Source organism: Varroa destructor, unplaced genomic scaffold (assembly GCF_002443255.2).
Source record: "Varroa destructor unplaced genomic scaffold, Vdes_3.0 BEIS01000003.1, whole genome shotgun sequence".
Lineage (NCBI taxonomy): Eukaryota > Metazoa > Arthropoda > Arachnida > Mesostigmata > Varroidae > Varroa > Varroa destructor.
In genome coordinates, this window is record NW_019211456.1 from 19,628,703 (window position 1) to 19,644,783 (window position 16,081).

The 16,081-nt window shown below is 38.2% G+C and overlaps 2 protein-coding genes across 3 annotated transcripts; one reads left to right on the top strand and one right to left on the bottom strand.

Moving 5' to 3' along the window:
• The first annotated feature begins 4,542 nt into the window (after nucleotides 1-4,542).
• On the top strand, nucleotides 4,543-6,955 carry LOC111246682 (cytochrome P450 3A14-like). The gene is made up of 3 exons (XM_022796680.2): nucleotides 4,543-6,042; nucleotides 6,213-6,387; nucleotides 6,652-6,955. Exons 1-3 carry the CDS (start codon nucleotides 4,824-4,826, stop codon nucleotides 6,806-6,808), a joined length of 1,551 nt encoding a protein of 516 aa, XP_022652415.1. The 5' UTR covers nucleotides 4,543-4,823; the 3' UTR covers nucleotides 6,809-6,955.
• Nucleotides 6,956-11,145: 4,190 nt separating this feature from the next.
• LOC111246683 (uncharacterized) lies at nucleotides 11,146-16,081 on the bottom strand. Of its 2 annotated transcripts, none has more exons than XM_086982339.1 (2): nucleotides 15,082-16,081; nucleotides 11,146-11,515 (listed from the first exon to the last, which is right to left on the bottom strand). In XM_086982339.1, the coding sequence occupies exons 1-2, from the start codon at nucleotides 15,498-15,500 to the stop codon at nucleotides 11,491-11,493; spliced, it is 444 nt and encodes a 147-aa protein (XP_086838465.1). In that variant the 5' UTR covers nucleotides 15,501-16,081; the 3' UTR covers nucleotides 11,146-11,490. The 2 variants fall into 2 exon arrangements, 1 of the variants encoding a protein (XP_086838465.1); XR_015322878.1 differs by lacking the exon at nucleotides 11,146-11,515 and adding an exon at nucleotides 13,863-14,410 and having other exon boundaries at nucleotides 15,082-15,941.

Here is a 16,081-nt window from a genome sequence, read left to right on the forward strand (position 1 = left end):
AAGAAAAAAAATGATTAATTTTGTATTAATTAAAGCTATTCTAGATACTTCGATAGTTACGAGATATTTTTGTATGCAGTGACTGCTCAGTTAATTACTTACTTCACTTACTAGGACTTGCTAGGACGCCCTGCTTTGTTTTTGTGGCTATGTAGTGTGTACGCAGATTAAGATTGCTACCAATTTTCATAGGCGAGTCAACAGCAGCCTGGAGTATCTTCTATGCACGCTAGCGTTTGAAATAAACGAACAGTGCGTTTTATAGTATCATGTAAATATGCCTTTGATTAGGGCTTAGACAAATGGTTAAGTAGTCACTAGCTTAAAATCTTGATGGGTATTAACTGAAAGCATTTCTCCCACATTCTAGATATGTTACTTGTTTTACCCGCCCTTGAAACAGTGAGCAAGGCTTAATCCCGTTGAGTTTGTTCTTACCCGCCCTTGAAACAGTGAACAAGGCTTAATCCCCTCGAGTCTCTGATTTGCAAATTTATGTAATTGTAGCGTATACTAGTTATGAAAAAAGATTTAACAAATATTATTTTGCAATCTTTTTTCGTAACTCTTATACGCCACAATGAAAAAAGATTAGAAAATATTTTGTTTATAAATAATTTAAAGTTGAAGTTTTACTAATCCACCTACAAAAATTAGACGTGAAATGCTCCGCGCTTTGCGCTCCTTCGCTTGTTGCCAGTAACGATTTCAGATTCAACCTTTGAAGACATGCTTCCTACATTTATGGCAACTGCTGCAATGAGTTACCAGTCTTGGGAATCTGTTTGAAATTACCGCGCTGCTCTTTGTAAGCGGAAAAATTTTCAAATTATAAAAAAATTTATCTCATCAAAAGCTCGTTAGAATCCTAGCGTGGTAGCATCACTATCTCCATGAAATGTCTGCGAAGGTCGAGAGTTCGTTCTCCAGAAATCGCATTGTAAAAGCATTTCAATAATTCATGCTGTCCAAACTTGTAGCTGGAACAATAACGTGCCATGACTGAATTCTGAACAAATTTCATGGCCTATGTTCAACAAGCGCTATTCGAATGATGCCTTTCTAATCCTGAATTGCCAAACCGCTTTTAAAAAATTTGCGGAGCGATATCTATTTTATTATGATTATTTTCGTTTTTGCATACTCTTATTCTTGTCTACTATAGCACCTGTGCCATTCCTTATACATGCTAACCTGTAAGAGAAAGTAACTGGGGCTCTGTTTAAATGTCTGAAGAGCTTGAATGGATGACAGCGGATCAGAGCAAAACTCTCACAAGGAATATGAAGTTTTGGATAGTTAGACTCACTATAAGGTACTGCGTAGCGTCTTTTGTCCTTATTTATTATATAGTGAGCGGACAAATGTACATATTTTCAGTTTGCTTCCGGCTAACAGAGACAGCTGAGTTTTCTTCGTATTGAAGTAACTGAGCCAGGGATCCATTCAGCGAAATTGCGGCTTTATGGCCAAAATAAAACAGAGGTGAACAATGTCTCTTGTTTTAGTGTTATCAAACATGTACTAGTATCTCAAAAACAAGCCATTCACTAGAGGAGTTAAAATTCCATCGTCAAATAACTATGTCACACTTGTCATTGTAATAATACTGACTATTTTGCCAGCAGTACAAGTGATACCCCCTAATTTAATAATTGCATTTAAATAGCACTCAAATATAATGCAAAACAGGCAATTTCGCTATAAACTTAAGCTTCCTTGTAATTTAAGCGTGGTCGTTGCAATAAAGTTGAAGCTTCGTTTCTGAAGAATCCGGTACAAGTAGTATGGCTTTCAAAATTTTGGGTTAAGTTTCGGCAGGGTGACATGGGAGATACAGTTCTTTACGATGTTCCAGACTTTGCCTAACTCACCACTGACCTGTATCTTTCTTATTTGGGTATATAGATATTTCGAATGCAGAACTGTATGGCATGAAACGGTAAAAACAAACTTCATTTAAATTCAGTAATTTAGAGTTTTCAAAGTTGCTACATCTACGTCGAGTCGACCCCGTCTGATTTGAGCCGCTAGTTCAAGTCGATAAAAAATAGATCTAAGGAGTTCGAGAAAATGTAAAGATATTTTTATTATTCCCATTTTCCTTTCATGGATTAACTAACACGGATGGATCTATCACTAGGGGAAGTCTTTTGCACACTGTATTCGAATGGACGTGTGCGACTAAATGTCGTTTATATGACATCAGATACAGCAATTTCGTCTATCTAGTTACACACGTTGCTTACCAAATGTCGACTCGAATATTAGAGCTAATAAATAACAGATGCTGAAGAATGCGTTTCTAGCACTCATTAAGCAATATCCTTACACGTTCATTACTGAAATTTGTCTTCTATTTCTTCCGCCAAAGATTTCGGAAATTTAAAGTACATCTTGTACCTGTCGACAAACTGACCTCGGGACGCATTGGCAACGTATACAAAAGCATAGAACCAACGATGTATTATAACGAAAACTTGCGTTTGTTGACGCTCCGTTGAAACGGTGTTACAAGCTACTAGTCAACAAACTGACAGAACGAAACAGTAATATTGTCATGCAGTTCATATCATGCAAATTTTAAATTCTGACACAACTACAGACTTATAGCTACTCGCTAAATTCAACTGCTTGAATACATGGATGCGGTACGAGCGCAGCAAATTTGACGCAGTACTAACGGAAGTCCAGAAGTAAAGCTCAAACAATTTGTTTATCGTAACTTGAACTGCATACCAATTATTTGAACTTCATGCGAAAGTTTGGAAACCCATTTAAAAGGATTTTTAAAAGGCTAAGTTAATTTTTTTAGTCGCTCACAGCTTTTATATCATCAGAGACATCATCGTCGATTTCGAAAATCCCTGACCCCTTATTTAGGAAAAGCATGTACAGTCGGTACATCGTTGTCGACAATCAGAAAGCTAATTCGACTGTGGACGAATTTTAAGAGTGCCTTAAGGAGGCTACCGCAGGTGGAAAGCCGCCCTTTGATATCTACAAGATTTTCCAGGCCTTTGTAAGCGGTGTAATTTTGCCACATCGCTATGGGTGTTAAATACGGCGTGCTTTGCGATCTTTCAGCTTATTAGCGCAAAGATGAAGAGCAGCTTTTCAGTCAATTATAGCTTAATCTAATGGCGCTGCTGTCATTTCCGTGGCGCTTCTGGCTGCTTCCATCGGCGCATCATTTGGCTTAGCTTCTACTGATTGCGAACTTTGTAAGTCCGACCATGACTAATTGCTCCGAAGTTATACAGCTGAGGCATGTTAACCCAAAAAAGAAACACGATCATCTTCTGCAGTTATTGATAGATGCCAATTATGAGGAAACTGATGTGAACAAGTTTACAATAAATGACGAAGCTCAGCAAGAGAAAGATCGGAAATCTATCTAATTTCTGACTGCAAAGGCCGGAGCCGCACGGACAGATGACGTGACTCTGCACAAAGTTTACATAGTTCTTGTCACTGTTTAGAAAACAACGTCAAACATAATACACTGATTCCAATCCGTTCTATGCTGACGGGAAACCGTCGAATTCAAATCAATCTGCGGAACTTCAGGAAAATCTTATGTATCCTAATAGGGTCGACCTTGGGATCCTTCCTGATATAGATATTATCATCAAAGAGGTTTATTAAGTTAGCTCTGGAGAATTTCAGTTAACGAATACCACGTTTTCGTTAATGAATAAGTCCATCCTTTCGGTTCTTTAACTTGTCGTTGTCTAATAGTCAGTCTTTAGCGCATCACTTGACATGGAATGCTTTCAGTCCGGGGCTAAAATAAATGAAATACTATATCAAGTTAATTATTGTGCTATCCTTCTTATACGGGTATGTTATTATCTGGTTATGTATCGTACAAGGATTACTGCCGTTGTATAGACATATGTTTTGTGTTTAACATCATTGCTATATAAAGTAATGCAAAATTGTAACATTTACCTACAGCAACTTGAATTACGGTTAATTGAGTAAGTAAATTAAAAAAAAAGTAAAAGTAATTAATTGAGTAAGAAAATGCATGAAGTGAACTAAGTAAGAGCCTTTCTCCAGTCGTAAAAATACATAGTAAAATAATTGATCGGAATGGACGAGATCTCGATATTTTCGTGCAAACTGCTGTAATTTCCCATAGCAACTTAACGGTCTTCTAAGGTACCAGTAAAATAGAGTCTTTCCGCTAATGATGGTGGCGACATATAACATATAACAAATGTAGATGAAAAAAAAAAGCAAAAACTAGCAGAATACATTTGAAAAGCCAAGTATTTTCATTAGATACGTATAAGCTTCACCTGCTCAAATTCAAAAGGCGGCCTCATTAATTGAAATAGTTAGTCACTATGTTCAGTGCAATAAAAGCTTCTTTAAATTATTGCAAAAAGCACGCATCAACTCGTTCAGTAACCTTGAAAACGTGACATTTCACTTGCTTGTGTTATACAGCCTTCTTAGCGTTCTCCTGCTTTCACTCCCGTTGCCTCTTACAACCTCTTTTTAAGACTATAATATAATCTTTTACCTTGGCTTGTTTAGCAGCAGATGGAATTCCGAATCTGGACTAGTAAGTACCTCATGTACTCAAGTGATAACGGAAAATAGGAGGCGAAGTTTTGCCTGGAGTAAGAAAAGATGACTGTTAGCCAAGAAACAGCAGCTTGTGTGTACTGGCTTCCCAATAGTGTCGCCAACAGTAAGCAGCGTAGCGGTGGCTTTATAACATATAACAGGGTGTCCACTCTGTCGCAGACAGTCGAAAAGCGAGCACAGACTAACACGGCACAGCGCATTTCGAACTAGTTACCACCATTATGACGATTTACCTGATTGCAATTTTATTCGTCCTGCTTTGTCTGTGGGTCCGTAGACGAAGAGAGCATTTCCGACTATTTGCAAAAAGAAACATACCGGGCCCCAAACCGAATTTTTTATTCGGTAACGGACTTAAAATCTACCGCAAGGGTCAGGTGGCATGTTATCGTGAGTGGTACGAGAAATATGGTGAAGTATTTGGTTTCTTTAACGGCGCGATACCCGTCTTAGCCATATGTAATAAGGAAATTATTAAGTTGATTCAAACTAAAAAATTTACTTCGTTCACGGATCGTGGCAAAGTTATGGGCCCAAATCCACGTAATAAAACATTGATTGAACTTAACGGACAGGAATGGAAGCATGCGCGGTCCGCCTTGACGCCGTCGTTTACAATAAGTAAACTGAAAACTGTTACTAATGGTGTTTCCGAAATTGTGGACGAATTTCAAGAGCTCCTGGAAAAAGCTGCCGCAAATGGACAACCCATTGATATCTACAGAGCTTTCCAAACCTTGACTCTTGATACAATCTGTCGAACAGCTCTAGGTGTTAATTATGGGGTGCTTAAAAATCCTGATCATCCAGTACTACTTCGGATTAATGGTCTTTTCGAAATGAACTATAGCATAGTCCTAGGGGTCCTATTGTCATTTCCTTACCTGTTCTGGCTTGTTCCATGGGCGCGCTTGTTTATTGAACTTCTATTTAACAAGGCCGATCGATTCTCAAACCCCAACACAGCACTTATGGCCGACTGTGCAAAGGTGATACAATCAAGACGTCAGAATTTAAACGAGAAGCCGAATGATCTTCTGCAGCTACTGATCGATGCACAGTACCAGGAGGCTGCCGTAGATAAACATACAATGGACGACGATGCAGACAAGACAGGGAAACTTCGATCGGCTTCGTCTCATACTGTCAAGACTGGATTTAGCGATAACATAATAGTACAAAATGCCTGGCTAGTAATGATTGCAGGATATGGAACTACGTCAAGTACGTTAGCGTCACTCAGCCATGTGCTCATGCGAAATCCTGAGGTACAGAACAAGATGCGAGTGGAACTTCAACAAAATATTAAGGATGATATCAATTTTGAGGCACTGCAGAAACTTCCCTATATGGAGGCCGTCATCAAAGAAACTCTTAGGATGTATTCGCCGGTATACCGTATTACCAGATTAGCGCTTCACGATGTCAAATTGCCAAATGGTTTGTTTTATGACTTATTTTCAGTATACTTCATTTGACAAGAATGCTTCATTTATTAAGCACCTGTTAGCCGATTCATTATCTATCTTGCCAATTATGATAAATGCTGTGTGTATCTTCTTTATGGGAAAACTAATATTGACAAGATTTTTATTTTGCTAAAAACGTAGGGCTGAGTATAAAGAAGGGCGATTTGCTAGTGTTTCCGGCGGATACGGTACATTATAGAGAAGACTACTTCAAAAATCCCCACGAATTCCGACCCGAACGATTCTTAAATAATGAAGTTGACCCTGCGGCATATCAACCCTTCGGAAACGGACCCCGCAACTGTCTCGGAATGAGGTAATGTATAAAGCTTTCAACATGATCAGAAACCTCCAGTAGCCTATATGTATACTAAGAGCACCTATTTTCGACACATGCACCATTCATCCGCAAAGTGAAAAATATATACAGCACATATTTTGATGTGGTGTTTATGTTTCAATCCTTTAGCCAGGGACACATTTCCTCTTTTGTCAAGAACCTCGTTGACTTAACACGCCTAGCTACAGGTAGGCTTTTCACAAGTTTTAGACATACTTATTTCATAAATATTTCTTACAGGTTTGCTCAACTGGAAATCAAACTTACCCTAGCCAAGTTGCTACTTCGCTATCGACTCCAGCCTGTGCCACAGACGCCAGCTAAACTCCCTTTTCAGACATTTGGTGTGCTCCAGAAACCGGCAGGCAAAATACTTACCCAAGTTGTAAAACTTTAATTAACGCCAACACTTCCTCGTAAAATAGATCGTGCAAATTCAAATGATACTTTCATGCTGTAAGATGTTAAAGCAGTTTAAGCTGATTTTTAGCATGTTAAGAGATGTTGGTATATAAAAATAAATCTGTATCTACCTCAAGCTCTACACATTTGGCATTTTTTCACAAATGGATTTACAAGGCCTTATATTTCATAAAGAGTGTTGCATATAAAATTTTCAAGAAAGTGTTAATTTTGCCTTGTTAACAAATTCATTTAAACTATGCATTAAGTGTGCGTTATCAAATGTGTGCGTTGCTGTGTTTTTATTCTGTAGATAATCCTCATTTAGCAAGTACCTTACTAGCTGCACAGATACTAAGTAAGGTCTACCGGAGAAGATGTTGGTAAAAGCGTAAATATCTTGGTGATCTAATTAAAACTGTTTATGTTGAGTAACTTTCATAGTTAATTTGGGCCAACTTATTAGTTTCATTTCATTTAAGAGGGTCCCGCAAAAAAACAGTCCGCGTCCGGTAAAATTTTGCATGTTTTACTTCAGGGCTATTTGAAATAGTAGTATGATATGTCTAGATAAACTTTATCCGAATTCTATATTAACATCATAGGAAATTCGTATGTATAGTTGGTACAGCCAAAACGGTTAGTAATGGTATTAGCAAAGGCGCTTCGTCGAATGTCAACGTTTGAATTGATGTGGTTCGCAAGCCTCCTTCAAATCAGGATGCGTAACGGGCTGGGTGCAGCAAATGGGAGTAACGGTAATTGATTGACAATAACTTCATGGATAGGGTAGACTGAATATGAAACGCGGATGCTTTGTATACCATAGCGCAATCGTGCAATGTCGGCAAGCGGCCAGGGGTTTGTCGCACTGAGCGACAAATTTGATTGAACTACCTTTGCGCTGTTTGGCCAAAAACCTGTCCCGTGATAAATTAGTGGCTAACACATTTGCCTGCTAATCTTAGAGGCATGTTAAAGTCTGGATTTTGGACAAAACTGAAAATAGAGGTACACAAAATCACCGCGTATATCTTTCTCAAAACGTGAAACAACTTACTAAAAAGAAGTTTCAACCAAACTCTGACTTGTTTGGGTTAGAAAAAATAGCAATATATAAGTTTTGTTACACCTATTTTTCGTAAACTGGTAGCATTTTGTGGCTGCAAATTTCATTTTATAAATCTTCATGCAATTGCAATTATCGAAATGGTTTAGAAATTCAGATTGTTTAAAGATGGTTCGCTTTTCTTTTGTATTGATGCCTATCTCTAAGGCGGTGCTTAAGGGAGTGTTTGATCGGAATGTATTGATAGAATTTACCGAAAAGTTGTTGACGTTTACCGATTATTCACTTTCTTTTGCAAACTGCCATAGAGGACATATTGGAGATCTCACCTGTTTCCCGCAGCATTTAAAGCCCGGGGATTTTGCACATACAAATAGCCAGCAGTCTGAAACAATATCTAATGGTCTCAATACCAAATACTAACTGTTGTACGCATTTTTACATCACTTGCCTAATCAGTACAATGGGCTGAGTTTCATAATTTAGGCGTAGCAAAGCTTGACACTGACTGATGGGGGCACCACTGTTTTTTGCACCCAAAGCCCTTTAATGGGTAAGCTTCGTTAATGATCTGGCTTTTGCGAGACCTCTGACCTTTGGCAAAACTTCTGAGCAACAATGATATGCCACATCCTTAGTAAGCTGACAGGCGATGCTTAATTAGCAAGCGTTTTTTAATCATGGTAAGTATTCAATGTGTACTATAATAATGCAGTGTGAGTCAGCGCTGCGAATAAGTTTCAGCGCCTATTATCTTGAGCTAAGTTATGCCTTTATAGGGTAAATATCACTCGACTTGGTCCCTAAACAAGAACGGACGGAGCGGACTAAGGTGACACAAAACTACTTTGAACCTCTGTTCTCCTATTGAAATAAATATATATATAATACTCAGATGCATGGCAGCAAGTAAAAATATTATGTAAATAGACTAGTTAATACCATCTCAAATTTAGCATTTCAATGAAGCTTAAAAAGCACACTGAATTTGTTTGGTTTATAATGAAATCTATTTTTTTTTTACCGTTAAACAAAGAACATGACTTTCAGCAAATAGTTTTTTCCTGTGTAGGCGCTTATTTTTCAGTTATAACATGTATTAGTATGATACATTATAGTTAGCGGTCCTGTTAAGTTTTACGACTTTTATACGTTGTCTGTGATAGGTTTCCCAGCCGGTCCGAAAAAAACTACAAGAGCAAGATATTACGTTCTGCCTGCAATATTAGCCTATGAACTCTTATTTTAACAGCGGGATTGAGAAAGCTGTTTGCAACGGCCTAAATATTTCCTGGCACATTGTCCTAAGAATGAGCTCTGCTATCGGTATCGAATAAAAAAAATCACTATCAGTACAACAAAAACACCAGTTCGCTGATAACGCCTTTTACGTACTGATATTAGGTCCCGAGCGAGGTAACAGTGACGTTGCGATACGGCAACTTTATAACCCAATACGGAGTTCACTATCTCGCAGCTATAGATAATCAATATTCAAATGCAAATTACGTGAATACCAAATAAATTCAGGTACAAAAGTCATTAGTAGAAAAAAATGTAGCGGAAAATTATTTTTTTCGAATCATACATTCAGTCAAGTGAATAGAACTGATCACTTTAACCTTACTCAAGGGGTCCTCAACAGAAACAATCAGCGATTTTGATATGGCTTATGCAATAACATGGGCGCAAATTCTGCACTTCCTTGTCCATAAGCAGATTCCCTGTCACCCTTTCCGCTTAATTGAGAATGTATTTAATAGCCAATTTTGGGCGTACCTCGTTTGACATATAATGCAAATGCCTAGTATAAAACACTTGTCGGCTAATTCGTTGCCTATGAGAGCGCCACGCATGCATCGTTTACGAATGGTGAATACTTACAGGTTTTTTTATTTGTTAGAAGTACAAAACTAAGCGCATAAGAGAGCGATTTGCCGATGTTTCTTACATACATTGTATACCATAGAAGGGACTACTTCGAGGCGTCTGACAAAATCCGAGCAGACGATATTTGACCGATGGTGAGGTTGAACTTCCCACGTATTTGTATTGCAACTCGTAACTGGATTGGAATGAGGTAACACGTAATACCTCAAGCGCTATCACATAAAAATCTTCAACAAAATATATACTGTCTTTTTATGTTAGCAATACAATATTGCTACATTACTCACCGAAAAAATGGATTTCAACTTTCCAGACACGTTTTCGTTTTTCAAAAATATTTGAAGTTGATTTAAACAGGTTGTAAACATATGCCTATTTAAAAAGCTGAGGTGCTACTGACTCGAGTCTGCTCTTTAGTGAGTAGTACAAATCACTCTGCTTAGTTTCAGGAACCTTTATGTTTAGAGTTTTACGTTCGGTATCGCCGCTAGGCATTCCGTCAGACAGCTGGCTGGATTCCAGCACAAAACGAAGTCTGCTTACACCCGAGTTCGAACGTAGACCACAGCCTCTTTCAAATTGTACCAATCCGACTAGCGGTGACCTTTTTGTACAGAGGCAAATAGCACTTTCGTTTTTGCCTTTGTAAACGACGTCGTAAATGTCGGAATAAATTGTTATTTACCTGTGATTCCGTAGCATTTCATACATTCGATTTTTCTATAAAATATACAAAATATAAAATATGTCTGTTTTAATACGGTCGCCAAAAAACTTAGATTCATCTAGAAGACGAAACTGTTTCGTGTCTGTAAGATGTAAAAAATGGTGGGACGTCACCAAGGCTTGAGAATTTTTTTAATTAAAACCATTTTGTAAATTAAATAGTGACGTATTTTGTATTTAACAAAGACAAATATTTGGTGTGTCTAGGTCGGAAATGATTCAATTTCTTAGACGTCAGCAAATTTTGTGATTGTTCTCTAGCTTTTTTTTGATAACAAATCATTACGCATTTTTTACGTTTTCTCTGAAAATGAATTAGGAGAGGTCGTTTTTACAAAAATCACCTCCAAAAAAAAAAAAATTAACCGCCTTTCTATCCACACTCGGTGATAATTCGCTCAAGAAACGACTCGAAAGCAACTAAAAACGCATTCTCGCCTCATTTTTATAGACCCGATCCGATACTTCTAGTGAGGTTTTCACAATTGCGCAATGGTGAAATGATATATAATGCATGCGTAGATATCTGTTGATTAATGGCATGAATAAAGTGGTACTCTACATAAGAAGAACGTTTTTGGCATATTGGTATTTTATTTTCTTGTAAAAAACATAGCTAGCCAAAATATTCACTCGCTGCAATTTTTCTATTGACAGACATTTTCGCTTGAAAAATTATTCAAAATTTCCTTGGAACAGATTTCAGTTTTACTCACACATGAGCGAAGTCAAGCCCTCCATAAGCTTTCGACTATTTCCATGTCGAGGTATCCATTCTAGGTATAAATACATATTCATTCGTCACACGAAGGCAGCACCTTCACGAAACATCATATCAAATTTTCAGCCTAAGAACAGATTTTGGTACAGGACCATATGCAGTAATTATGTTCGGCTTCTTGAAAGCTTCTGAGTAGTATCAAAGACGACTTCGATAAAAACATTCGGTTGCCACTTGGTCAAAAGACAATCTCAGGAGAGGATGGTCTACCTTAGCCAACATTTTTAATCGATCGCCTAAAAAAAGCAAAAATGCTAAATTAGCACCTCGATAAAAACCATACCCATCATATCTTCTATGGGAAAAGGAAACAACCTCTGAAAAAATATTCGCCCAGTCAAATATGTACTGCATTGGTTCACGTTTTACTATAAAAACCGAAGAAAGATCGCCAACGCTCATAATTTGAAGTTCGAAAAAAAAGCTTTTCAATATAAACTTCTCATAAATCCTCAGCGGGTATCGAACAAAATGTCAAAAAAGGGCAACGCGCCTAAATAAGTTTTACTTTCTATGATAAAAAGTAGCTACCCAAAAGAAAATATTCATCCGACCATATATATATATATATATCGAGATGATTTACATTCATCAATTATTTTGCAAATTATTATTACGTTCTTCTAAGGGAAAAAGGGAACTTCCTCCAGGACAAAATTACTCGCATACGTTAATGTTGCATAAATTATCAACCGCGTAGGAAAATCATTACTTTAAAAAATATTGAAGATTTCTCCTCGAATTCAACGTTGCGCCTATTCGTAGAGCTCAAAAAACAAATTTTGCATTCTGAGAAATTCTATTGCAAAAACGGATAGATTTGCTCCCGTTATAGTAACACTCTATGAAACAGGAAAGATATGAACCGCATTTGATGAGTTTTTACTGAATAGAAAACACCACACTTTCTTTCCTGTGACATTAAGTTCTTTCGTCATTGTTCAGGCTCAATACGAGCGAGATGTTGAGGTGCAGTGTTAAGTTGTAGTCCTTTGTTAAAGGTTATAACTAACTTAACCTATAAGAGCCTTAAGAAATCCAACGGACGTCGTTAAGGATAATCGCATGGCTACAGCCTTTCTTTTCGGCCAATTCCCTGATCTTCTTCACAACTGTCCTTATCAAGCTCAGACGATCGGCCAGAGCTAAGGTTATTTTCTAGGCAGCGGATACCATTTTGTACAAAAAGGATACCATTTTGTATCGAAAATGCGCTGTTTTCCAGCCGGAATACCTTTGAATATTTTCGACTCAAAATTGTACCTGTACGACGATACCGTTACAATACACTGATAGAGTATAAAGAACGCTTTCAAAGCGGAAGTAAGTCCTAGATTACACTTTCTTTTAAACTTCCAACCCGGTATAATGGACGAACCTCTGTGCCTACTTTGCCGTAGGTGTTACGCCGAGCCTGCACTAATAGTAATCCCCTTGCAGTTATGCTCTTCTACCGTTTGCAGTTCCTTCATGAACCTATATCAGTATTAATGCTCGTGACACAATGCTCTGATTAGAGACGTACTGCATTTTCAGAGTAATTGCAGCTAACTGCAATTACTCTGAAATCCTAGTTGTTATTTCCCAATTTACAATATCTGTATTCTCTTAGTGAAGTCAGTCTATGAGCAACCCGTTTTCCTATTGAAGGGTCTTCTGTTTAACTGATCCAACAGCCCAGCTATCACAAAGAAGTTATTTTTCTATGCTTATCGTATATACGAATTTTGCATGATCGAACGAATCCATTATATAGAGACAATTCTAAAGACATCCGGTGATGGTTCCTTAGAGATGGTGTTGCATTGACCCTTTATCTCATGGCAACTGTCCAGTTAAAATGCATGCCCTTGATTCATCTAATTTGTTACTGTTATAATGCTGAAATATAATTTATGCAATAATCATATTTAGTTTGCATATTCCAGTAATGATTGGTAACTCTGGTGGAATGATATCCTAGTAAGATCGTGAGTTTATTGCAATGATGCCGTGAACGCGCCTATAGCTACTGCGTTGTGAACTCAACTTTGAATTTGTTAATATGGAACTAGGCACGTCCTTATCTACTTTAATTGAAGCTGAATGTACCTGTAACCTCGACGCCCAATACTCCTGATAGGCACAAAATCCAATAGCCTCTTTTATAGTATAGTTCGAAGATAACCCTTTATACAGCACAAACTGAACGCACTTTTTCAGCAAACGTTTTCCAAAAAAATTTCCGGACCCGGAGTCCGAAGCTTTCGACTGTGCATACGGTGCCAGTCTTTGATTCTGCATAGCCGTTATCCCACTGAAACGCGACTAATTTCATGCCTTGTTGCATGTACGACCCCGTCTACCCATCTCAATGAATTCTGTTCACGCGCCGTCGTATCCCATATTTCCATTCAAATGTTTGAGAAGAAAAGCCCTGCAGCTACATTCCAGCTATTTCGTCAGTCTGGGGTAATGCTGGATTCGTGTTATTGGTATTACCCTCAGCATGAGATGTCAATTAAGAAGGGATCCATCGCAGTTTATCTGAGCTATACAGTGTCCGCGAGGTATGATCGTATCCAGTGATTGCAGCGGATTAAGATTACGCTCTACGGTGAAAACAAATCCTTTCCTCTAGCGAGTAGAATCACCTGTCGGATCGCTTGATCTTCTGCGCTGCTCTTCCCAAAGGGGAACCATGAAATCGAATCTATCAACATTAAGGGGACAGATACTTTATACCGAAAACTCTTAGTAGCCAGCGAAGAAAAGTAGATAGATATACCCCCACGAACTAAACAGATCGCGAATTATAACAAAAACATTACACACTAGTTTTTATTACTTAACGTAAACAAGTCAACAATCAAAATATGAAACAGAAATACGTTCGAAAGGAAATACATCTGCACATCCCGGCGCTTGATCTTCATTGATACTAAATCTGCATATAGTTTCTCCCTGCACGGAAGTCTTTTGCAAGAGCTTCCTGTAAAATCATGGAAAAAGCGCAATGGATTTGCGTATTCCTTCAGCTGCGCTTTAATCGATCGATTATATACTGTGCAAAAACGTACAGCATAAGGGTCGTGAGAAGGATCGTCATACAATGGAGGCAAGCCACCAGCTGCAGAAACTGCTCTGCGTACCTGCCCCAAAAAGCAATTCAAAATCAACATCTTGGGTTACTTGCAGGTCCTAATATCATTTTGAACGAATCAATATAAAATGTCGCATAGAAATCCAGATATGCTTTGCACATATCGTGATGATAACCATTTAGATAATTTAGCTAGACAAATTGAAACGTCAGCATGGGTAAATTATTCTTTGACGTGCATTATACGACAGCCTACTCACGCAGCAGCAGTCACACTAAGCTACGTTTTTTTCAGTCGGAGGGTAAAAATGTTTTCTTATTCAGATGGCTAGAGGGATATGATGCCTTCTGGTCACGAAACGTCGTTTCAAGGGGAAACGACCTGCCCAGTAGTAATTCCATTTCTCCAAACAGTTGTGGCAAGAAACTACCATATATATATATATATATATAATTCTACTAATAACTCAGTGCACTGTTGCTGACTGTTTGATTAGCTTTTATCAACTGTTTTTCATTACCCAGGTATTATGATGTTATTGTGTTTGTAAAAAAGGCTCCGTGGACTAGAAATTTGCCGAGCCTCGTGATCGACTTACTTAAAAACACCTGAATCTATAAATACTCTAAGAAACAAAACATTTCATAAATGTTTTGTTTCTTGCAACTGCACACGTCCCTCCAAAGAGTTAAGTCTTAAGGATCTGCTCTGAAACTCACTTCCTGACATCTTCATAATGCTGTCTTTCTTTCCTCTCTAAATCATCAACGAAAATCAAATACTCTCTGGTATGTGTGGCGCAAAGGGGCGAATTCCCCAAACGTACAGGCCCTTCCTCAACAAACAAATGCTTTTCGCTTGTCTCAGCTTTTGCCGAGTTCGAAGTTCTTTCAGTTGTTGCCTGCTTTTCTGACTTTTCCTGCAGTTCCTGTTTTTCAGGCTCAGCAGGTGGGGCCTCTCCGGTCACTTGTGGTGAAGATGGTACCTCATCTTTTTTTTCTGCTTGATGACTCTTAGATTCCGCATCCGTTATCGGAATTTGACGTATTTTAATTTTTTTACTTCTTCCCCGTCCTCTTTTGGGAAGCTTGCGACGTTTATTTTGTTTTTTCGCATCTTTAACAGGTGTCGCTCCCATAACGCTACGTTGTTGTTAGCGAATAGACCGATTTGATACCGTTTACTGCATTAGCCCAAATTTTTTGCAAGATGACCACAGAGTTCATCCTTGTAAATGACAATTGAGTATACGCCACATCACTTGGGTAAAATCGCCCTCGCGAGCTTTGGCTACATGGGGAGACTTAATTCTATCTTAGTTTTCCTCCATAGACACCTGTTCCTGAAGAAATCGTGTTAATTCAACAACCGTTGAAATAAGTCGAACCAAGTCAAGGAATAAGGTTTATAGATCAACGTAAGGTAATGCTTGCCAGTTGATCAATAACCTTGCTTAGCAAGCCCTTAGAAACTTGAGCGTAAAAATGGGGAAGCTACGGAGCTAAACGCTAAATCACATCGATATTCTGCTAACTCGCCAAAAAGTACTGAGTACGTATAGATCAATGGCAAGAAGAGCCTTTCATCCCTATAAGCCATTTGCAAAAGCGAGTTTTTTTGCGTCTCGGAAATGCCAACGATGCCGCCGTTCGTGCTCTACGGAAAATGATACCAAGAGTGAAATTTATAGCAAAAAACACCACCTGTAATAACACAATA

Excerpts from the sequence above, each read along its gene's own strand:
- LOC111246683 (XM_086982339.1), bottom strand. The coding sequence starts at position 15,500 with ATGGGAGCGACACCTGTTAAAGATGCGAAAAAACAAAATAAACGTCGC. Across the intron at positions 11,516-15,081 it reads CATTATGAAGATGTCAGGAA|GCGATCGATTAAAAATGTTG; the intron begins GTGAGTTTCAGA and ends TGCTTTTTTTAG.
- LOC111246682 (XM_022796680.2), top strand. The coding sequence starts at position 4,824 with ATGACGATTTACCTGATTGCAATTTTATTCGTCCTGCTTTGTCTGTGG. Across the intron at positions 6,043-6,212 it reads CGATGTCAAATTGCCAAATG|GGCTGAGTATAAAGAAGGGC; the intron begins GTTTGTTTTATG and ends CTAAAAACGTAG. Across the intron at positions 6,388-6,651 it reads CGCAACTGTCTCGGAATGAG|GTTTGCTCAACTGGAAATCA; the intron begins GTAATGTATAAA and ends TATTTCTTACAG.